The following is a 25154-nucleotide window of genomic DNA, read 5'->3' as shown; positions in this document are numbered from 1 at the left end:
TGCGCGCAGGTCTTAAAATCACCTCTAAGGAGTAGCGCGTCCAAAATGCACGTCCAACCCCCCCCCCCCCCCCCCCGAAACTAATAGTGCTCATTACATGCATCACGTGCATATTGTATCGGCCTGTATGACAATTCTTATGATCTTATAATGTATCTTTATCAGCAAGAGCCATAAACTAACTGCATGTACAGGCCAGTATAGTATTGTTTTTCCAGCCAGCACTCACTTCTGCTACTTTTTTCCCCAGCTTTTAAAAGTTTAAAATGTATTTTAAAAACATCCCAATTTGTGCTATTTTGCCTTCATTTGTTCCCAATGTATTGGAGCTAAACTGTACCTCTTTCAGCATATCAGATTACTGTAGGAAAGCATGGAAAACATATGCACATAAATATTTAATGACTGTTTAGGTCAATTGTTAATAAATTTTAGATTTGCAATCTTAAAAAAAGCTTAATGAATTTTAAGCTGGGACTCCTACTCCAAATAAATTCTAGAGTGAGCTATTTTAACTTCTTTTCCTTTCAAGTATTTTTCTTAAACATGAAAACAAAACAAAATGACATCATCACAATTCATTGCCACTAAAAAAAGATTAGCTGATGATGCAAATTACTTTACTTACTGGCCCGCACAAAGTAACATGGGTTATAAACATTCATTTATTTTGCATTCTTCCCTCCTTCCTAGTTACCAGAGTTGCTGTGAATCTCTAATTATATCCTCAATACATGCTCTAAACCTGTCTGCAGCAACAGTATATACAGTTCATAAAGTTGTAAAAAATTCCTGCAGGACTTACTCGCCAGGGATGAAATGCATGCACCATGACGCCTATTGCATGAAACCCTCCCTTGCAAATAATCTATCAAGTAGGGACAGGAGTAAATAGTAAGTGCATCTCTTCCCTTGTGAGCGTATATCCCCTCACCCCTATACTGTCCTCTCCTCCCCATCTAGGTACAGTTTCAGTCCTCTGTCTCCCATCCCCTACACCTGCTGCAGCCTCTCTCTGTCTTCCCAAACTCATGGCCTTCTTCTGCAGGGTTCCCAAATCAAGGCTGATGATGATAACCCCTCAACCAGCCAAAATAATCCACTTGCCCCAGACAAACAAATGAGTGGAATTTTCAAACATGGCTTAATAACTAACAACACTGAAAGGAAAACAAAATCTGAAAGCTGCAAAGCTGAACACCTGGCAGGTTAGAGATACAAGAAGCCTGCATATATAAGATCACCAGAGAATATTTCTAAACATTATTCCAAGAGAAACAGTATAGAATCCATAGAAAGTAAGCTTAACTTCTAAGCAAAACTGAGTCCAGCTTTCTGAAATTCAGCTCAAAATTATTTTTATGAATGACATCACCTGAAAAGGTGATGTGAAAGAGGCTATTTTAGCCCAAAAAAAAAAAAAATGTCCTTCAAAAATTGGAAGGATCCATCTGAAGAAAACAGGAAAAAGCATAAACATTGTCAAGTAAGTGTAAAACATTGATAATATAGGCTAAGAATGAATTTGAAAGGAAGTTGGCCATAGAGGCAAAACCTCATAATAAAAACTTTTTTAAATATATCCGAAGCGGGGGAGTCAATTGGATATTAGATGATGAAGAGGTTAAAGGAGCTCTTAGGGAAGATAAGGCCATCACGGAATGGCTAAATGAATTCTTTTATTCTGTGTGTACTAATGAGGATTTTGGGGGAAGTACCGGTAGGGAATAGCCACTGCTATTGCTGGCATCAATAGCATGGGATCTACTTAATATTTGGATACTTGCCAGGTACTTGTAACTTGGATTGACCACTGCTGGAAACAGGATGCTGGGCTTGATGCACCCATAATCTGACCCAGTATAGCAACTTATGTTCTTACGAACTTTAAATAACTAATCACACTTTTTCCCTAGTTAAATCATCTACTTGCCACCTTAGAAGTTGGCAGTCATATTTTAATTTCAGAAATGAGAGCTGCACCACCAAATAAAATGAAGCTGTTGAATACTGACAGCATTTCAGAAAGTTATGTTGATTGAAAACATGCAGAAAAACAAAAGTATGATGTAATCAGGTTTTGTCCATTTATAATATGACAGCTCTGCTTTTAAAGGTTGGTGTTTCAAGATAGAGTCTTGAAAAGGATACACATTTGCTGCTGAAATCTATAAAGAAAGAAACTCTCCATTATATAAGCCAATTCATTCAGGTCCCCGCACAGTCTATTCTCTTATTTTTTTTTTTTATATCTTTATCCCCCTAGGGCCTTATTTCCACAGGCCTCATCTGCCTATGTTCTCTCCAGCCTTTTTTACACTTACCTCTGCCTTCTTGCTACGAGGTTTAACAGCCAGCCTTTAATCTACCCTGTTTATTTTTCAGTCACAACTAATTCATCTTTTCTTTCATTCAGTTATCAGAGGGTTCATTTATACATTTTTTTTGTCCCATCCACAGTAACCAGAAATGTTTTAATTTCAGGCTCACAGTATTTGCCATATACAGATGTTTTCAATCTTACACTATTATAAAATGTACAAACTGTTTACCTATATTTTCATTATTTGGGTCACTAGTTCTATCGCCATGAATTTTCTTCAGAAGGCAACACAATAGTTTCCAGAACTCAGCAGTCTACGAAATAAAAGAGATGCCTCAAGTTTACTGATAAACACCTGTTTTCCATTTCATATACCATCCTCTTCCTTTATAAACTACAATGAATAGAGTATTGTAGAAATGTCCATCAGCTGTTGATGTGTATAGACATACAAATGCAAACAAGATAGGAAGACAGAGATTTAGCTTTGGCATCATTATTCTACTTTGAAGAAAAATGTAAAACAAAAGCAGCATATACTTATTTACCACAAATCTGAGAATATAATTACATGCTACATGAATTGGTTAGCTGGGCATTGAGAGAGAAGCACTACCATGAAAAACTCAGGTTCAGGTCTTCAAGCAAAGAGGATCTCCAGATGTCACAGAGGTGACACTATATACGGCAATAGCTGGAGATTACCTCTTAATTACCACATAGACTTAATGCTTAGCCAGTTAGAAACTACAGAAGGTTGGACAGAATAAACTCTGTTCTTTATTCAGCCTATACAATTATGTAAAATTACAACCCATAAGTCAGTGGCAAACACTACAAATTTCCACAGCAAGATCACCATTCCTACACACTTTTAAAAGGCCAACAAGGCATAGGAAATAATCCACAAATGAAAAATGGAGAACAAATTCTGCACTTAATGGACAAACAATTAGAAAGAAGTAGTGCAGAAAAAATTAAAGGTCCACACAACTGTCTTAATCGTTTTTATAAGTATTCACTTGGTACGGCAACTCCACTGTTCTGAAATGCACATCATCATATTAAAGCAGGTCCCCCGACACGGAACCTATGTTTCGCCGCAAGGCTGCATCAGGAGGGACAAACATGGAATTATCAAATCTGAAAATACAAATAGAAAACCGTGTGGAACATGATACTGATGGGACACCTATGTGACTAAAGAAGCATAAACATACCTGTGTTAATTTCTACACAAGATGACCGGAAGTGCACACATAAAGCAAACAGTGATCCTTTTAACAATGAAAATTTGGCGCGAAAGCCCCCAACCAATCAAAACAGATCAGAAACACATTACGAACAGGACGTGAAAGGGAACTGAATCAAACCAAAACTATGTAAAGAAGCACCATTCAATCTCGTTGTTCAGACCGTGTGGAGAAAGACTGTTGAGGATGTAGACCCATTTCTGTTCTTTACGAATAAGCATCTCCGAAATATTCCCCCCACGATGTGGAGGAGATAGCACGTCAATGACAAAAAAAGCTTAAATCAGAGACATTATGCGCCTGGGCTACCCAATGTGCAATTAAAGGGGCATTTTCACGTCGATTATTAATACTAGATCTATGTTCAATGATTCTGGTCTTTATCATGTGTGTTGTTTTTCCTATGTTAACTTTCTAGCAGGGGCACATGATAACATAAATAACACCTGATGACAGACAGTCTAGTCCACTCTGAATTGTGTCACTCCACTTCCTCATCTCTATCTCTAGGTGGTCACAGCCCTTGTGGGAGTTGCTCAGTCTGCCCACTTTCCCTTTCCATTTCATCTTTTATCCACCCTGTTTCCAACAAGATATTTCATTTACAGTTCGGTTCTAACTGTCTATCATCCAGGCAGGATGGAAGGGTGTGCACATATTCTCTTTCCATGGTCCTGCCTGGGTCTTGGCATTTTGGCTGAGAGAAGGTGACCCATCCAGGCTGGGTATCAGCAAATGGCTAGCCATGAACTTAGCGGAGCTAAAATTTCTGAAAGTTGAGACTGCAGAAGCCAGACTCCCTGAATGCTAACCAAGCCATAAGCCTAATGGAGATGTAAACCCAAGCCAAGAAAAAAACCCTCCTACCAAGGGAGGTGACCCTAGGTCCCCCTTGAGCAGATCGAGCATTCCTCCAGGAGGGTGTGGACCCCAGTGGCAGATTGAGCGGTCCCCAGGAGGGTGTGGACCACAACAGCAGCTTGAGCGGTCCCCCAGGAGGGTGTGGACCCCAACAGCAGATCGAGCGGTCCCCCAGGAGGGTGTGGACCACAGCGACAGGTTCAGAGGTGCAGCTGGGCTCCCCAGGAGGGCATGGACCCTAGCAGCAGATTGAGCAGACCCCCTTGAGTAAGGGGACCCCCAGTGACCGATCGAGCAGTCCCCAGGTGTGAACCCCAATGGCAGAGTAAGCAGTCCCCGGGAGGGTGTGGACCCCAACGGCACATTGAGCGGTCCCCCAGGAGGGTGTGGACTCCAACGGCATATTGAGCGGTCCTCCACGAGGGTGTGGACCCCAATGGCACATTGAGCAGTCCCCCAGGAGGGTGTAGACCCCAGCAGCAGGTCCAGAGGTGCAGTTAGGTTCCCCAGAAGGGCATGGACCCCAGCAGCTTTCCAGAAGGTGGAGTCGGGACCCCCAGGAAGGCATGGATCCCAGTGACCGACCAGGAGGCAAAGTCAGGTGCCCAGGAGGGCCTTGACCCAAGCAAAGTGGAAGCGGTACCAAGAAGATGGCAGTAGTTAAGATACGCAAAAGCTAATGAGGAGTGGAGATGATGAGCGGTATACAGTAATAGGTTCAGACCACAGTAGAGTAGTATAGCCCTGGTTATGTTCATGGAACCTTATCTTTATAAATCTATGTCGCTGATACACAAAGCCATTCAAAACAGAAAAATGCTCTGGTTTACAGATCAACTACAATTCAAAACGTCTTCCCGCCCAACGAGATTCCAGAATTTAGCCAAACTAAATATCCCAGCACCCAATCTGACTAAACTCTCTAGTACAAAAGAACGATCTTTCATCATTGCTGGATCAACAATATGGAACACCATGCCCTCTGAATTACGCCAGGAACTCTGTCACAAAAAATTTAAACAAAACCTTAAAACCTGGCTATTTAAAAAAGCCTACTATCAATGATCTGAATCCTCAACTACTCTTCCTAACTGCCACAATCTCTCATATATTGCTGATATTCTATTAATATAAAGTTATATACTGTATTGTTTTTCGTTTAGTTACCTTGATATATTGTAAAGCGCAATGCTGAATTACTGTTTGAATGTAAACCGAGGTGATGTTATTTACGTACCCCGGTATAGAAAAATCTATAAATAAATAAATAAATAAATAAATAAAATCTTACAGAGCTCAATCGAAGAAACTTAAAGAATTAATTTTAACATATTCATTGTTTATTCACAGCTGCTTGAAGAGAACAGATTTTTGGTCCCTCGACACGGACCGTGTTTCGCCACATGGGCTGCGTCGGGAGGGACAGGAGCCCAAAGGATGAGCGGTAAGGCCAGTTATGTAGGAGTGATGAATATGTAGAGGAGCCCTGCAGAGGAATCAGATGAGCTTATAACAGTTAATAGGGATTGCAGCAGCATCTCCTGAAGATAATTGTTTTCCAGATTAAATGCAAAGTACTGGGGACGCTAACGAATGGTTCCAAACGAACCACTCATTAGTGTCATGAATTTGCCTTCGTTTGGACCTTCGTTAGCATCCCCAGTACTTTGCATTTAATCTGGAAAACAATTATCTTCAGGAGACGCTGCTGCACTCCATATTAACTGTTATAAGCTCATCTGATTTCTCTGCAGGGCTCCTCTACATATTCATCACTCCTACATAACTGGCCTTACCGCTCATCCTTTGGGCTCCTGTCCCTCCCGACGCAGCCCATGTGGCGAAACACGGTCCGTGTCGAGGGACCAAAAATCTGTTCTCTTCAAGCAACTGTGAATAAACAATGAATATGTTAAAATGAATTCTTTGTTAAATTTCTTCGACTGAGCTCTGTAAGACAAGGTTCCATGAACATAACCAGCGCTATACAACCTACTATAGTGGTTAAGATAACACATACTCCTCAGGACACTGCCCACCAGCTCCAGTTGCATCTTTTCACATGGGTGAGGCTTGGGTTAAAAAGGAGGAGAATAATAATACTTGATTAAGTGGGAACACAAGAGGTCCCTTCTATTCTATATGGTAATACCCTGTGGGGGCCAACAACCCCAAATTACCAAATATTAAAATGTTCTAGCTATCTTGTAGAAATGTATATAGATGTGTGGCCTGAAACTATTAACCACAAGTAGATAAGTGTGCTGTTTGACATCCTATTAGCAATGTACATAGTCATATAGAAACGTATATGCTTGTATTGTCTAATAAACTTGTATACATTTGTACATACTGCCAGTCTTGTTCACAGTCCCATTTGTTTTCCTGGGGTGAAGGGAGGGAAAACCCACCCACTAACACCTTCTTTCCCTGGTGGATGCATCAGGAGCCATGAACGTGATGACCAACAGAGTCTGCCCTAAGGGGGCTCCCACCAGGTCGGTCCCAGACTCAGGAACACCTCGCAAAGTAAGTGGTCAAGAGGGCGTTACATTCTGATAGGTATTTATGGGCTTTATTTTTCAGCAACACAAGAGTCACCAAAGATACTAAAAATAATTTGTGGCATTAAAATGTACATGTTTTAAAAATTAAAATTCAGCAGTGTTAACAGAGTGTTAATTTAAAACTAACAATCTACAGCAAACCATAAGAACCCATGGGTCACAATAACGAGTTTTGATCAACTCTAATGAACAGCAGAAAGTTAACTGCAGTAACCTGCAAATCTGGTGGGTCTAAGATTTTTTACAAATTTATTTTCAAAATTAAATTAAGATTTTAAAATAAGGTTCATCGCTAGGACAATGATAGATATATTTTTTAAATAGCTATGTCCACTCTGTCCTGCCTAAAATTAAAATAATAATAATAATAATAATGCATTTTAAGAGGACATTTAGCTCGTTTATAACCACCCCAAGGACCTGATTTACTAAAGCTTTTCTCTCATTATATGGACATTAAAAAAAATACATGAGGTCCCTAAATGTCCCTCAAACGGCACTTTTGCGATATTTTAAACCAGGGGATGAAGGTGCCAGAAATGTTATTTTTAACTACAGCTTTTCGATGACCAGGGCTTTAATTCCCTCACCGCCTCCGGCCGGTTGAATTTCGCCTGCCTGAAGGTTTCAGGATTAATTCCGAGTTCGGCCAGCACCCGGCACAGAGCCGCGATCGCCTCCTTTAACCTGACATTCGCGGCACGACTCATTTCCACGGGTCAATTTGGAACTGGTTACACGCCGAGAACTGCCACCTTCGCAGTTACCGCCAAGTTCCTGTTGACTAGCAACCGGATCCACAGCCGACAACGACTGGCGTCGGACGGCCGCAGCAAGAGCGTCATCCGAAAAGGAGGAGGGAGACACGGCTCGCCCAACAGCGCCCCCTCTGGGTGGGAGGATCTAGGGAAGCTGAAGGCAGGAAAAACGGGAAAACGTTCCGTCCTGCTGAGAGGCAGAAGCTTCCGGGGAACATTACGAATCCATTTTTAATACAGTGTACATTGTTACTATGCAGCTTAATTGTGCTATTGAGATTCAAAGCCAAAGTCGCTGTAAAGTGAAGAGGGGAAGGGGAAGTTATGAAATCTACAGTACAAATTAGTGGTGCTTTCTTTAAGAGTGGATCGCATTGTATGTATTTTGGCAATCATATACTACTGTCAGTACATTAGTACAAAGATAATATGAATTGAGCAGAAGCCTCTTGTAAAATTATTTTATGGAAACAAATAGAGTTGTCTCATAGAGTAATGCAGAGGAAGTGGAACTGTAGAGTGCAGCAGTGGGTAGGGAAGAAAGGAAACCGAGTGTAAGGGAGTTGGGGAGGAGCTTTCTCTAGGGTTGCCAACTTTTCCACAGACCACGACTGGACACTTGAGGACTGGGAGGGAGGGTGCGTGTTTGTCCCACCTCACTTTTGCATAAATATGCATATATATTATGCCACTTGGAACCGATATGGTATTAGGCCTGTTATAACATGCATTGTGTGTGGACTTGGCCCTCAGAAAGCCATGACTGCTACTACAACTATTTAACATTTCTATAGCACTACACAATATATGCAGTGCTGTACAAACACACAGGACAGTCCCTTCTCGATAGAGCTTAGGATCTAATAAGACAAACATACAGGACAAGAATCTTAGGGTATTTCATACAGCAAGACAGTGGTTAGAAAGAAAGTTAGTTAATAAGACTAAAAGCAGACAATCAGGTCTAAGATTTAAATGTGGCTAGTAAACATCCCATACCAAAACAGGATGAACTGAGGGAGCTTAGGACAGGTCAGAAGGAGTGAATAAATCAATATTAAAGTTTCAGGCACTTAATATTAATTTATTCACTTATTGCCGATTGGTCCGTTCACTGTTACATGTCAGTGAAAGGACTAATCCCCTTTCAGGACAGCCTTCTGAAAAGAGATTGGTCCTTTCACTGATATTTGACAGTGAATGGACCAATCAGCAATTTCATGTGATGAGCGCTATTAATTTCCTGGTGCGTTGGACGCGCGTTGTGGAGGCGCTAATCCTCTTATTGCATATGGGGATTTGGTTGCGCCTACAGAACCCACATCCAATGTGGGTTAAACAGTGCACTCAACTGAGCGCACTGTATTGCATCGACCCCTAAATGTTTGGCTAAGGTGTCTAACTCCCAAAATACCCATCCAGTATAAGAAGAAAGGGGTCTTGCATGCTGCAAGTAGTGTGAGAATTGCGCTGGAACCAGTATATGGAAAGCAACGGATTAATTTATTAAGAGAGTAATCCTTTAAAGTGAAAAGCGGTTAATCTTGTTTTTCACATGTTGGTTGTGGCTAGACAATGGAGAGAGATCTCCACATCATCAATTTTTGCATGGGGGCAACTATTATGGCAAATTTATACCATAGAATATATTACCTTTCAAATTATAGATGTCTACTGTGATGTGACTAAGATTTGGGAGCCTTTCCGCTCAATGGAGGGTGCCTTATTTGAATCTATGGATTGCCCAATTCTTTATAATTTTGGTGGAAGGGTGTCTCTCAGCTGAATTTGTTATAATGGGTTGAAAGTAGATAGATATTAAATAGAAAGCAATAGAAATAGGTTTAAATATGAGTGTTGCTAAAATCTATATATTGTAGGTCGGCTTGGTCATCCACTGCTACTCATGGACTTTATCATTCTTGGTGCCCACCCAGAGGTTCATTTTATTGTCTCTTATACAATAAAATGTACCACTGTTATATGGAAAAAGACATTGAGATAAAAAAAATTACTTACAACATGGTTTTTCACATATTAGTTGCAGCTAGACATGCACTACTATGGTGCCAAGCAGAAAACCCTTCCAAAACAAGATACTTGGAACCCATATAGACTTAGGTCTATTGTAACTCATATTGGGTTTAGTCTTGACCCTCAGAAAGCCATCATTAAACTGAAATACAATTACAATATAGAAAACTCCCATACCAAAAAAACATCAACTGTCAGCACTCAAAACTAACAACCCTACCTATGAAAAGAAAATACTGCAAATATTACACCAGGCCCTAAAACACCAATACATCTATTAGAAAAACGGAACAAGTTAGGCTGCTATAGATCCTTACACAGAAACTACACGCCAGCAAAATACCTCACCTCAGTCACACATGCGGAACACAGATGGAGCCTCACCAAATACAGAATAAAGAGACCAAAAAGTATAAATAGAAACATGTAGACAAAAACTGAACGCAGACTCTGTATGTAATGTAACCTTGGAAAAACAGAACATAAAACCTCAATCATAATAGTAACACCACACCAATAAAAAATAAATATTTCAAAACAGCTAACAAAAAGAATAAAATCCAATAATTAAACTCATTTACAAATAAAATATTTCAAAACAGCAGATATATGAAATAATAATTAAAACTAATAAGGATTAAAAGAACCTTCTCCCCATACCTGGGAATTTGATTTCCAGTGATGCTGAGATTGTCATGTATTAGCAGAGGCAGGTTGGGGCACATGATCTTTTTCCCGATTTGTTCATGCCCCACACATATACACATGTTCTCACACAAATACATGCTCTCTCCCCCCATACAAACATATGCTGTCTGTCCACATGTTCCCCACACACATGCGCTGTCTGACCCCAATGCCCCACCACCCATGCTGTCTGTTCCCCGTGCTCCCCCCCACACAAATATGCTATCTGCCCCATGCCCCCCACATACTGTCTTGTCTCCTGTGCCCCTCCCACACACTTTGTCCCTCATGTCATTCCTCGCACACTGTCCCCATGCCACCCCTACACACACACACACACACACACACACACTGTCCCCATCTTCCCCCCAACACACACACACACACACACTCTCTTTCCTTTGGCCCCCATAACACATTTGCACTCACACACACATACAGATGGTCTGCCCCCTCCAAACACACATATATGCTTTCACATCCATGCTGTCCCCCGTCCCCCCCAACATGCACATGCTCTCACACACCCACATATATATATATATATATATATATATATATATATATGTTCTCTGTCCCCCGTCCCCCCCCCCACACACACACACACAGACATGCTCTCTATCCCCCTCACACATACACGGTCTGAAGGACCACACATGCTAGGTTTCCTCGGATAGTGCAAGTAGCAGCAGCAGCCATCTTCTTGTATCACTGCAATATCGGGAGGCCTCCTGTCTCTCTTGTTTGTGGGAAAGACACTTTCTTCAGCCGCATAGGTTGCAGCTGCTCCTGATCCTCTCTTCAGCCGCACGGGCCCTGCTCCCAATCTTCTTTTCAGCCATGCGGGTCTGTTTCCAATCTTCTTTTCAGCTGTGTGGGCCCTGCTCCCTATACTCTCTTCAGCCACACGGTACCTGCTGAAGTTGCTCCCGGTCCTCTTCTCAGCCAGAAGGAGCCAGTCACAACTGCTCCAGATCCTCTCCTCTGGTGCTGGTCCTTTCTTCCCGCCCAGCAGTAGGGATGTGCATTTGTTTAAAATGAAAATACAAAACACGACGAATAAGGCTAATTTGTTTCATTCGAGGGGCCCCTAAATGAATTGGCGGCCCCCCAAATGAAACAAATCTTATTTGTTTGTTTTGTTTTAAACAAATGCATCAGGCCTGGGTCTAGGCCCAAAGCCAGGGCCTGACCTATGGCATAGGCCGAGGCCCAAAGCAAGGGCCGCGGCCTATGCCTAAGGCTAGGCCCCAGCTTCAGGCCTAGGCCGAGGTGCCAGCATTGTGCTCAGGCATAAGCCGAGGCCCAAACCAAGGACCGCAGCCTATGCCTGAGCATGATGCTGGGTTCTTGACGGAGGCCCTCGAAAATTTAAAAAGAAAAAAAAATCTTACCTGATCAGTCAGGAATCCATCAAAGGCTGGGTCCCAATGCCATGGCCTGGCCTGGGCCCGGACCCAAGCCTAGGCCTGACACTGTGACCTGACCCAGAGGCCAGGTCCCGATGGCGAGGCTTTGGACTAGTCTGAGCTGGCAGATCCTGAAATCTGGACTGGTTTGTGTCTCTTGAGTAACAGATTGTCTAACCCTGCCTTGGACCACTACTTCAGAGCCCTTCTCAAATCCGATAAACTAAGACATGACAAAAATGAGAAGAACAGGCAAGAATACCATTTATTTTATTTATTTAATGTTTTTTTTTATACCAACATTCATAAACAAATATCACATCGGTGTACAGCTTAAAACAGCTAAAAACATTTCCTCAGTTCCTGATTAATTTAACAGAAATTCCAGTTCTTTCTAAAAAAAAAAAAAAAGAAACCTTTTAGAAAAAAATTAACTTGTTTGCTAATTATTCTCCTACTCACAGCAAATTTGAATTTTTCTGTAATTGGCACTGATGGTTTTTGCTGTGATGTATTATGGGCATATCAAAGAGTGCCCCATAAGATCCATTATCAAGCTTCACGTTTTTTGGAACAAAATCCAAGCCTTTCAAGCTATTGATTCTCTAAAGTAGATGATTTTTTGACTAGCATAGGCTATATTTCATATTAATAAGTGCACTGCCATGAGGTTTGAGGATAAATTATTTAATCTGGTTACCATAAAATGAGGGCGTGTGTCATGCTGGCAATGTTAGGGAGTTCAACAGCATAAAAAGTGTGCCCTTTTCATCACTTCATGCAACCAGCTGATAAAGTATAGGCAAGGCACTAGGTGGCAGCAAATACATGAACTTTTGTGTATTGGGTTTAAGAGACCTGTGGCTAGATGCAGAATGATGCCCTCCTTACTCCAAAAATCTTAACACAGTGCAGAAAATGCATACTCATTAATTTTTTATTATTTCTTCCTGATAAAATAATTTTAATCTCATCTGTTCTGATAGTTGCTATACCTGCCATTGGTGGGTAATAGGTCTCATGGATGGAGGACGCTATGACCTATATCTGTCTATATCTGTCTATATCTGCCTATATCTGTCCACTGCACAGAGATTTATTTGTGTCTCAAAAATCTTCTCTAACTAATAATATTTTTTTCCCTGTGGCTAAAATTATTTCCAGGTGATTGACTTTTCCTGAACATTCTGTTTAACGAAGGCTGAATCCTATAGCATCTTTACTCTATTGTCCATCTTTATCATTCTGTGTACAACACAACAGCTTAAACCAGTGATGGTCCTTGGTGGGCACAAGTTCTTGTGCAGTTAAATATGATGCTCAAATCATCAGCTGTTCATGGCTCCTCTAGCAGACAGCACTGGATCAGGTAAGGTCCTTCCACAAATGCAGTTCATTTTCTAGTCCCAGTTCTGAAGGTTCATTCTAGAGCAGCTGACACATGTACAGAGGTGGTTTAGGTGTCACCAAATTGCCTGTGGTTCTTCTAACCTTCCCTGATGGAAGATTCTCCAATACTTGGTTTTGGATTTTAAATGTCATTACTCTCCTTTTCCAGCTTCGAGCTCAGGGTGAGTTACAATTCAGGTGCTATAGTTATTTGTAATCTTATTTTATCAGCTGCTGTCTTGCCTTCCATGATTTGGAGCTGAATTCTCTCCTGCTAAAGAAATAAAGATCTTTAATGTTTGTGTAGGTTTCAAAGTATGTATTTATTTATTGTTTTATATATTGCTATATAAAACTGATGCTCAGGGCAGTGTACAGCATAGTTCAGTATATATACAGTATGGATCAATACAATAATGGTGATAAATAAAGTAATGGTTGTACAACTAGCAGCATAGATCAGTAAAATAATGGTGAAACAATCTATGATATAGTGCAGGGATGCGCAGGCTGCCCAAAATCGGCAGCCTTGTGCACGCCGATCCCGGATTTTATAGGATACGCGCGGCTACACGCGTATCATAAAATCCAGCATACTTTTGTTTGCGCCTGGTGCGCCAACAAAAGTACGCGATCGCGTATTGTTTAAAGATCTACCTCTATGTGCATAAATGGCTTTTGAAAATTGCTGTGACAGTTTGTTACATTTACATATGTAACTGCTTTGAAAATTGCCTCCTTTATGCACATGTATAAAGTGGGTGGCATGCAAGTGTGAAGTGTGATGATGAGTGTAATGGAAAGAGGAGGTAAAGAGATGAATATAAGGAAATACAGGGTTAGTATAAGAGAATTGTTATGAATGTTATATAACAAAAAGAAATAAGGCTAATAAAGTCCAATAATGCAGGGCAGAAAAGGAATATAATTAGAAAAAAGTCCTTTGGTCACAAAGTATAATCACCTTCAACGCAACCCCATACCTTCAAGTTTATTAAAAAAAAGTGAGAAACACATTGAAGGAAAAAGATATTCATAATTCGACTGTTCTTCAAATATGCATATTGAAGATCATGCCAACTTAAAAAGTGTAATCATAATATCCAAAAAACACCTTTTACGATCCTAATTAAAGTGGCTTTATATCAATATTTAAATATTTTCAAGAAAGTTGTTACTTAGCTACATAACAAAATTATTGTCAGTTTAATCCAATCCAGATACACTATATACCCAGATTTTTGGAGACAGCTGTATTTCAATAGCTCAAGATGTTCTTCAGGATCAAAGCGTCATTACAAACTTCTGGTATTCAATGCATATGAAGCATTTCAACATTATCAACATATTTTCAGCATAACTTCTTCAAGGAGACATTCCAAAACACAGCATGTCTCAAAAAGCAGCTCCAAACTTTCTGCAGACATAAAAAAAAATGTTATTCCAAAAACTTCAATGTTGCGGCCCCGGTCGCGGCACTCACGACCGGGACCTTACCTCGCTCTCCTGGGTTTTGGACTCGGGCTCGCTGCAGGGGTCCGCCAGGTCCCGGGCCTGTTCTTCGGCGGCGTTTCCACGGGGGCGACGCCACCGGGACGCCAAAGCCAGCCGCCCTCCTCCTAGGCGCGCATACGCGCAAAGAGCCCAAACTTGTAGGCCCTTTCCTGCCAGTCAATGCTCCGCCCGCCTCAGTGACGTCAGACGCCGACGGGTATGTAAGCCCGGCGCCTGCCTCAGTTAGACGCCTTCCAACGAGGTTACCTTGGGGTTCCTAGTTGCTGTGTGCCTCGGAGTTCGCTAACGTCTGTTAGTATCCTGCTTCAGTTCCAGCCTGGTTCCTGCTTCTGTGCCTTGCTTCAGTTCCAGCCAGGTTCCAGCCTCAGTATCCTGCTTCAGTTCCAGCCTGGTTCCTGCTTCTGTGCCTTGCTTCAGTTCCAGCCAGGTTCCTGCTTCTGTGCCTTGCTTCAGTTCCAGCCTGGTTCCTGCTTCTGTGCCTTGCTTCAGTTCCAGCCAGGTTCCTGCTTCTGTGCCTTGCTTCAGTTCCAGCCAGGTCCCAGCCTCAATATCCTGCTTCAGTTTCAGCCTGGTTCCTGTTTCTGTGCCTTGCTTCAGTTCCAGCCAGGTTCCTGCTTCTGTGCCTTGCTTCAGTTCCAGCCAGGTCCCAGCCTCAATATCCTGCTTCAGTTTCAGCCAGGTTCCTGTTTCTGTGCCTTGCTTCAGTTCCTGCCAGGTCCCTGTCTCAGTATCCTGCTTCAGTTCCAGTCTGGTGTCTGCCTTGATCCCGGATCATCATCCCTGCGTCCCCACTCGCCTAAGTCCCAGCGGCCGGGCTCCTACGGGCTCCTCCCGGGGGAGTCTTGGCTTCCAAGGTGAAGACATCTTCACTGATCTCCTAAGTCCCAGCAGCCGGACTCCTACGGGCTCCTCCCTGGGGAGTCTCGGCTTCCAGGGTGAAGTCCTCCTCCTTCTTCTCCTAAGTCCCAGCATCCCGACTCCCACAGGCTCCTCCCGGGGAGTACGGGTTTCCAGGGTGAAGGCCTACTCCTTCACCTGGTCCAGTGTCCGCCTTCCGGCCTGCACCTCTCTCCATGGAGACAGTGGTCCACCTTTCCCAGTCTCCGCCAGGCCGGCCCAAGAGTCCACTAAACACAACATTCAAATCACATTTTTCCAGCAAAAATACATTCTCATAAACAGATTTTTAAAAAATCTCAAAAAAATATTTTAACTAGTGTCACAGGTTGCTGCCTAGGCCCTATGCAACCTGCCGACAGGTTTCTGGAAGACACTGTCAGAGCCAGCCACTTGTAGGAAAACAGCTTTTTTCCAGTGTTCACTTCACACTTGTAACTTTCAGTTCCTTTTTTGAGACTCCAGGTTTTCCCAGTAAAATACTTTGGTAAAGCGCTGCTGACCAGCCTAATTTCCTAGGACCCTATAAAACCGACTTTCCAAATGTATGTTCTGCAGATTCAAGATCCCTAACTACAGGTTGTGGGCATCTCTGCACCTAGGTCTGCCTCTCCTTCCCCCTCTGGCTCTCTGTATTTTGTGTTAAGAGAAGTACTGGTTCACTGCAGTAACTGTAATTAGCATCAGCTGTGTCTCCTAAAAAGAAACACACCTTTCTATGGCTGCTACCTTCATCCTAATTAATTCTTTGCTAAGGACCTCAAATCTACATTTACCAGAAGCCCTGTGCTTTCTGTTCCTTCTGGCTTTACAGTCCCCTAGACAACTCTTGTATACGTTATCTTTTCACCTTGAAGCAGCGTTCTCCCTGGACCTCTCTTTAGAACTCCCCTGCCTTATGGAGTCTCAAAATGTCCTGTCCATACCTGGGAACTCTCCAGATTTGGCCCAGAGACTCTGGAATTCTAAAAGAATTACTGGGTCTCCAGGCCAATACCGGAAATCTCTGGGTGCTGCAGGAAAACCAATCTGCTTGGACCCAAAAAGAAGAAAGGAACTTCATTGGTCTTGCACAGCTGAAAAAAGAGAAACTCAACAGTGATTTCTCCCATCTCCGGACCTTTTTAACTCTTAACTTTGCTTCCTCGTGACGCCACCTGTTCCTGCATAGCCTGTTTCCTGTATCCAGCCTCTTGCCTGCCCCATCCTATTTGCCTTGGCCAATCAACATTGCTATTTCCTGCCCATGCATCAAACAAGGAGTAAGAAACGGGCAGCACAGGAGGAGGAGGAAGAGGCTGCTGCTGCTCCAGGAGCCCAAGTTAGAGTCTGCTGTTGCTAGTGTGTTTTGAAAGGGGGGGGGGGGGGGAGAGAGAATGAATGAGCATGAGTGTGTATTTGTGTAGGAAGAAGAGATCTGAGAGTGTATGTAGGTGAGTAGGAGAGAGCTGAGTGCAAGTGAGCATGAGTGTGAAAGTGAGTGATTATGTGTGAATGGAAGAGGGAGAGACGTGAGTGAGTGAGTGTGTGTGTGTTGGTGGGAGAATGGCAGAAGTAAAGGTGTAAATGGATATGTAAGAATGTGAGAGAATGAGCAGTGAAAGTAAGTGTGAACATGTAAAAGTGTTTATGTGAGAATATTTGTGAGCATCCGGTCCCACTGTGCAGTTGCCCTCCCCCGCTAATCCATGGCAATCTCAGGGTGGCTGGAAGTCAAAAGTTACCAGGTATGGTCCTGTCTCTCTAGGCTGCTTCTGCCTGTGTGAAGCCCCTGCTTCATCACAACTATTTATGCTACAAAAGCAGCACACAGGAGAAGCATTCACACCTATGCAGCAGCAATGAATGTTGTATAGGCCAATGTAGGCATTAAAAGAATGCAATGGTGTTTCAGAGGCAAGAACTGCATTCTCTGATGGACACCGCCCCTTTAAAAACAGCTGTAGGAAATTATAGCCAATGTTTAAAAATATGTGAAGGTGGCTACAAACCAGAGAGAGAGAGAGAGAGAGAGAGAGAGAGAGAGAGAGAGAGAGAGAGAGAGAGAGAGAGAGAGAGAGAGAGAGAGAGAGAGAGAGAGAGAGACTTGCTATTGTGTCTACTCCCTAGACAGGTATTTGTATCCCTATGAGAGGCTCACCTAGTAACTCGAGGTGGGGATTAGGCATGAGTGTAGGGGGTTGGGGGCCACTTTCACATTCAACGTGAGACGTACGAACAGAACAGTGGTCAATTGTGAAGATTTGATGGCCTTCGGAGTGAGGAAACTCACTCCAAGATGAGATTTGGGCAACGTTCTCTCAAACTAGCTTGATGGACACTCTACCTGGGCAACAACAAGCTAGGTTGAGAGAACGTTGCCCAAATCTCATCTTGGAGTGAGTTTCCTCACTCCGAAGGCCATCAAATGTTCACAAGAGACCACTGTTCTGTTCGTACATCTCATGTTGAATGTGAAAGTGGCCCCCAAACCCCTACACTCATACCTAATCCCCACCTCGAGTTACTAGGTGAGCCTCTCATAGGGATACAAATACCTGTCTAGGGAGTAGACATAATAGCATCTCTCTCTCTCTCTCTCTCTCTCTCTCTCTCTCTCTCTCTCTCTCTCTCTCTCTCTCTCTCTCTCTCTCTCTCTCTCTCTCTCTCTCTCTCTGAAACAGGCTGTCTGGAAATATTGTGAACCACAATAACCCTTTACTGGCCTGTATTGTGAATGAAAGGGTTGTAGCTATGAGCCGCACACATTTGCAAATCACGTTAACGGCTGTTAGTGCTATTTATTTAGCATTTGTTTATATACCGAGGTACAGCTGACAATGCCTTCACTCCGGTTTACATTACAACGAACCAGTTACATTTGAATTCATAACATTAAAACAGATTGAAACAGAGTATTAACTTAGTAAAAAGTTAACAAGTACATTGAACATTAGATAAGAATGTATGCAGTGCTTGAAGTTGACGGTTGAAGCCGTTAATGAGAGAGAAGGTTTCTGCAAGTCGGGCGAGAGTCAGAAGGATTGTTGGAATAAAAAGGGGCGAGAGGTGGATATGAAAAAGGTTTTATGCTCTGTTATCATTGGGTGAACAGTCATTGTAAGACTGTGAGAGTAGCCATTCTTTAAGTTCCTTTTTGAAGGATTTAAGATTTTCTTGTGAATTGAGGTGTAGAGGTAAAGAGTTCCATAATTTTGGGCCGACTATAGAGATGGCTCTATTTCTGGTGGAGGAAAGTTTGGCTTGTGGTAATGAAGGGACATCCAGCTGAATTTTATATGTAGATCTTGTTGTACGTGATGATTTATGCAGATGTATAATATTGTCCAGGGCAGTGAAGTCTGCTTTGTGAATTGTCTTATGTAGAATTGTGATGACTTTGTACTCTATTCTTTTTTTAACAGGAAGCCACTGTAAGTTGTGGAGTACTGGGGATATATGGTCGGATTTTCTTTTACCAGTTAGGACTCTGGCAGCTGCATTTTGGAGTAACTGCAGTGGTCTTAAGGTTGCATTGGGAAGGCCAATTAGAAGGGAGTTGCAGTAGTCAATACTGGAGAAGATGAGGGTTTGAAGAACGGTTCTGAAATCCCTGGGGTGAAGCAGCGGTTTAAGGTGTTTGAGTGTTTGAATTTTGAAGAAGCCTTCTTTTGTTTTTGCTGCGATGTGTTTTTTAAGATTTAGCTCATTATCTAGCCAGAAACCCAAATCTTTAACGTTGTCTTTGAGTTGAATTTGAATGTTGTCAAATTGGAAGGGAGGAGTGTATGTTATACCAGAGTTTTTCCTTGTAATTAGTATACATTCTGTTTTGCTCATATTTAAGCATAATTTTAGGTTGTTTAGTAGTTTTCATATTGCTTCAAGGTGTGAGGCTGCTTTTGACATTGAATCTTCTAAAGACGAAGTAATGGGAATGAGAAGTTGTATGTCATCAGCATACATGTAGAAAATGATGTTAAGGCTAGTTAAAAGATGGCATAGAGGAAGAAGGTAGATATTAAAGAGAATGGGTAATAAAGCTGACCCTTGAGGAACTCCAGTATCCAGAGGGATGGCCTCAGATGAAAAGCTGTTGTAGGAAACTTTGAAAAATCTGATTTTAAGGAAAGAGGAAAACCAGTTAAGGGTTTTTCCAGCGAGACTGATGGATTCCAGACTAAAAATAAGCCTTTTGTGGTCCACTGTGTCAAAGGCTGCTGACAAATCGAGGAGGATCAGAAGGTGATCTAGTTTGTTATTGAGGCCTCTTAATAAGGTGTCAGAAAGATTGAGTAGGAGGGTTTCTGTACTGAGGTTTTTTCTAAAGCCGTGTTGTGTGGGAAATAGAATATTATGGTCATCAAGGTGTTCGTTTAGTTGTTTCAGAACCGCCTTTTCTGTCAATTTGGCAAAGAGGGGAAGGTTTGATATTGGGCGGTAGTTGTTTAAATCTTCTGGGTTGAGGTTTTTTTTCTTAAGTAGTGGCGTGATAGTAGCGATTTTTAGTTTGGTAGGAAGCTCACCCTCAATAAGAGATTTGTTGATGATTGCTGCTATTGTTGGGGCTATGGGATGAGCGATTTCCTTTAGAGCTCGGGTTGGGATGGTGTCCAAGTCATGACGTGCAGGGTTTATTTTTTCAGCATTTTCTCAGTTTCCAAGTTGGAGATGGGATTGAATTCAAGCCAGGGACTTATGTTTAATAAAGGATGCTTTTCTATGATTGATGAGGTGTTGAAGGCGTCAGTAATTTTTGAAATTTTGTTCTTAAAGAAGATAGCTAAGTCTTGGCTTAAATTTTTTGTTGTGGTGGTATTGTGATTGTTGTTTTCGGCGATGAGGTTGTTTACTATGTTGAACAATGATTTTGATTTGTTGGCTGAGTTATTTATTTTTTTACTGTAGTAATCACATTTCGTGTTCAGGATGGTTTTTTTGTAGGCAGTTAGATGTGTGCGGTATTTCTGCTGTAATAATGGCTGTTTGTTTTTTTGCCACTCTTTTTCGATTTTCCTGAGAGCCGTTTTCATATTTTTAAGAATGGTGTTAAACCAGGGGTTTTGTTGTTCTCTTTTGTTCCTTAGATGTTTGATTTTCTCTGGGTTAATGTTGTTAGCGGTTTCTTCAGTAATTTGAAACCAGGATTGGATGGCGTTATTTATGTTAGAGAGGTCGAGATTAGAAAGCTGATAACCCAGTTCTTGCAGCAGAAGATCAGATTGAAAAGGAGGTCGGTATTTGAAGAAATTTTGTGTATCCTTTGAGTAGGTTGGATTGTTGGAATTTATTTGGGTCTTGCATAGTAGAAGATGGTGGTCAGACCATGGAACTGGGCTATGGGAAATGGTGGTATTAGAGAAGTAGTTATTAGTAAAAATTAGGTCTAAAGTATGACCTGCTTTGTGAGTGGGGTTATGCACTTGAAGGGAGCAGTTTAAGCTTGAAAGCATGTCAATAAGGGTTTGGCAATTTAGGGATCTTGGGTTGACATCAATATGAAGGTTGAAGTCACCAAGAATGATTGTAGGTTTTTTCAAATTAATATAGGTAGAAAGGAACTTGAGCAGTGGAGAGATGTTGCTATCAAGAAGCTTAGGTGGGCAGTAGACAAGGCAGATTTGTAAATTTGGTGAGTCGAAGAGTGCAACTTCGAATTGTTTTGGGAGATTATGTGGGATCATTTTCAATGAAAAATGTTTTTTGATAAGTAGGAGAAGACCGCCTCCTCTTCGGTAATTACGAGGGATTGAGAAAGTGTCATAGGCATTGTTGTCAAGTTGGTTCAGAATGACTTGATCGGTGTTTTTGAACCAGGATTCTGTAATGGCGATGAAGTCAGGGTTTTTTTCTTGTAATATGTCTGATATTAACATGCATTTTTTGGTTAATGATTGAGCATTAATGAGAAGAAAGGTGAGGCAAAGTAAGTTTTTGTTATTTTTCATAAGTGGGATGTTTATAAGGTGTTTGTGACTGTTGTGACTATTGTGGAGATGAGGGTTAAATGGTTTCTTCATCTTATGAGTGCTTGTGCTAGATGTTTAGCGAACTCTGTGTTGAATGCTGGAAGTTGAATGAGGATGACTGAAGTCCGGCTGAGGAGTGTTGGATGCTGATTGAGGTTGATTGACGGTCAGGCTGAGGAGTGCTGGGTGCTGGTTGATGACTGAGGTCTGGATGAGGAGTGCTGGGTGCTGGTTGATGATGACTGAGGTCTGGATGAGTAGTGCTGGATGCTGGTTGATGATGACTGAGGTCTGGATGAGTAGTGTTGGATGCTGATTGAGGTTGATTGAAGGTCAAGCTGAGGAGTGCTGGATGAAGTTTTAGTTGCTGTGTTGAACCAGATGATGCGTGTTGGATGCAGCTTGGAGTGTATGATGTGAGTTGGATGCAGCTTGTATGTATGCATGAGGTGAGGGAGGGATTCTTGAAGAGATGTTTTGAGGTTCTGAGATGAATGTTGTGTGTTGAGTGTTGGTTGAGAGTGGGTTGGACGTTGAAAGGCTGGAATGCTGGTAACTGCAGAGTGCTTGGACAATGATGTCTGTTGCTGTTTGAGAGATAGGTGGTGGTTGCCTGCTAATTTACATGCTGAATGAATGGTAAAAGCATAGGTGAAAGACCAGGAATAAGAATGTGTTGGGATGAATTTCTGAACTGCGCTGCGAAATGAGATACAGGTGCATTTAGGCTTGTTTCAATAAATTCCGGGTCAGTTTGAACTGTAAGGGGCTGCTCTGCAGGGCTGCACGAAGGGGCGCACAAAGGGGCAGGCCCCTTTGTCGCGCACCTTCGGCGCGCGACAAATGTATGTATGTAAATGAATGTAACTCCTTGGAAAATGACCCCCTTAGTCAGATATATTTAGGCAGCTGAATAAGGACTTCACTGGATCTGGAAGCAAATAAAATACATATGGATATTTGAGTATGAGTATATCATTCTTTGTAGTCAGATATATAACAATTCAGTGTATGCTAAAGCATTTTAGCATTAGTCATTAATAAAATACATGGGTTGTAAAAATATTGCATTCACTAAAATGAAACAACAGAAATATCATAAATCCAAAATGAAATGACATAACACAGAATTACTTTTTTTTATGCACAGACTTAAAGATCTATGTAAAGACAAAGTGCACAACAAAGCAGCATAAAAGTAAGATGAAGTGCAGACTCTCAGAATTATTTTTCATTTCTGAGTAAGTTTACAGGGACACAGTGAAGAATAGTATGAGGAAACCAGAAGGTGGCAGCAATGCCTAGATGTAGAATTAAACTACGTATTTAGCATCAACTTAAGAAGAGGGAAGTTATATAATGTCTTTTACAGAAGGAGGCATTTCATATGGGAGCTTGAACAAAAAAATTCATAAAATCGTGATTTGTTCACTCTTATTTGGCTTTTATCTTGCATTGCTAAGTCTCTTGAATAACGAAAGTAAATGTGCCACTTAAAATCTGATTGCAAAAGAGCCATTATAGTGCCAGTCCTGTCAGATTGTCCTACTGTCTGTGGACATTTAATGGATATTTGCAAAACTCATCATTGACTTCAATGGTAAAATTTAGATGTTGCCACAAGTGTTTGCATGTTACCATCTAATCAAACATACAGCAGTTTTACAGGGGGGGGGGGGGACAAATGTAAAGTTTCTACACATTTGTGTTCATAATTGCACTGCCATCTTTGGCTATGAACTGTAACTCAGCAAAAATAAATTTGCAGTAGATACCTCACTGCTGCTCCACATAAACTTGTAGAAAATGGGAGATACAAAATACTGAAACACGTAGCTGATAATCACCCAGGTGTTCTACAGTTGGACAAGAGAAGACAGAGGCAAATATTTAGATAGGAATGGATTTCAGACCTCGGGGAGAATGATCAAATGTTTCAGAGTACAATTTAGGGAAATCTTTTCTCTCTTTTAAAAATTATACCCAGAGATACAAAGATGTCACTTGACTAATAGTGAGTTTTTGGAGAATTCATTAGTTCACGTGTTTGTGGCTGAAGAAGAAAGAGTAATGGAGGCAGAAAATTATCAGAATGCCTGGCATTTTAGAGCTGACTCGGATCATAGCCAGCTTTAGTTTCCTGGAACTTACTCATTCTGCCTGCTCTTTTTTTTTTTTTTTTCCTTGTGTTGCCGTCAGTATGATAATGGCTTTCCTCATGGAGCCACATGTGAACTACAATTACACAGTTAAGTTATCCCAGTGAGTGGTGACATCTGGCCCATGTGAAGTAGGCCTGCAGAGGAGAGTGCATTCAGTTAAGCTTCCTGTCCCACAGCTGGCTACTTTTACCTCTTTTCTCTCTGCTGTCTGAGCAGTTTGGTTTGTTTCAGCCTCTCAAAGAAATGAAGAAAATGAAACACATTTCTGTACTAATGGAGGGGGCTGTCTTTTACCAAAATAAAAGCATGTTCACAGGTGGTACAGTAAATGCAGAATGTCCTATATAAATCTATAATAACTAAAATAGGCCTGCATGGATTTATCAAACTATTGTTATTGTAATCTAATGCTCTGATATTGTTTAACAATTTGCATTTAAGAACAAGGGGTGTGCAGGGATAAAAAATTTGTTTTTGTTTTTCAGTTTGTTTTTTTTGGGGGGGTTCACATAAATTTTGGTTCATGGAATGTTTAATTCATTTCATTTGTGTGAAAAAAATGAATCAAACATTAAAAAAAAAATCAAAAACAAAGAAAAAAACAAAAACAGGCCCTCCCAGCCCCACCAATCATCCCTGTCACCTGGAAAATGCCGGGGCCAGGATCCCCCCGACCCCCACTTACCCAGTCTGGTGGGGATTCATCGGCGAAGCCTAGGCCCAGGCCAAAGCCTTAGCCTTCTGTAGGCTGAGGATGTGGTAGGTCACTACAACCTCGGCTTTCACCTATGCAAGGTCAAAGTTTCCGCCTAGGCCAGAGCCCAGGCCAAGGCCCAATGCCAGAGCCAAGGCCTAGGCCCAGGCCGATGCAATACAGTGCACTCAGCTTAGCACACAGCTTGCTGCACAGTTGGAAGCACATTTTGGATGCGCTAGACTAACTCCTGATGCAATAATGGGCTTAGCATGTCCAAAACCCTTGTCATAACCAGCGCATAGCTAATAGTCCTCATCACATGTAAATGCTATGTAGATGAGGCTATTAGCTATTATCTCCATTGCAAAAATCACTGCGCACCCAACACGCATGTTTTAACATGCAAAACTTAATGCCAGCCCTGGAGCTAATGTTAAGTCTTCACGTGCTCCAAGCCGCCACAAAAAAGTATTGACCCAATACTATGTAGGAGAAACCACAAGAAGCAGCATGAAAAAAAAAATCTTGATGGCAGTCAGGTTAAGAAAATGGATGCTCAATTTACGAGTGTCCATTTTCCTAACCCGCTCACAGCTACATCTCCTGGGCCCTTAATATCATGGATGCAGTAGGGATGCACAATTATCTCTAGCG

At 41.8% G+C, this 25154-nt stretch overlaps 1 protein-coding gene across 4 annotated transcripts in view; it reads right to left on the bottom strand.

Moving 5' to 3' along the window:
- The window catches only part of TEDC1 (tubulin epsilon and delta complex 1), a 176383-nt gene extending 168533 nt beyond the window's left edge, over positions 1–7850 (bottom strand). For 2 of the 4 annotated variants that reach the window (XM_029598831.1, XM_029598833.1), the window contains exons 1-2: positions 7595–7847; positions 2553–2637 (exon numbers count right to left, since the gene is read on the bottom strand). In XM_029598831.1, coding sequence (XP_029454691.1) covers positions 2553–2637; positions 7595–7714 — 205 coding nt within the window. In that variant the 5' untranslated portion in view covers positions 7715–7847. Of the gene's footprint in view, positions 1–2552; positions 2638–7594 lie in introns of all 4 variants that reach the window. The other 2 variants (XM_029598835.1, XM_029598834.1) reach the window with 2 other exon arrangements.
- Positions 7851–25154: the final 17304 nt, after the last annotated feature.

This window comes from Rhinatrema bivittatum, chromosome 4 (assembly GCF_901001135.1).
Source record: "Rhinatrema bivittatum chromosome 4, aRhiBiv1.1, whole genome shotgun sequence".
NCBI lineage: Eukaryota > Metazoa > Chordata > Amphibia > Gymnophiona > Rhinatrematidae > Rhinatrema > Rhinatrema bivittatum.
Note: the sequence above shows the minus strand (reverse complement) of the source record. Positions and strands in the feature narration are given on the sequence as shown.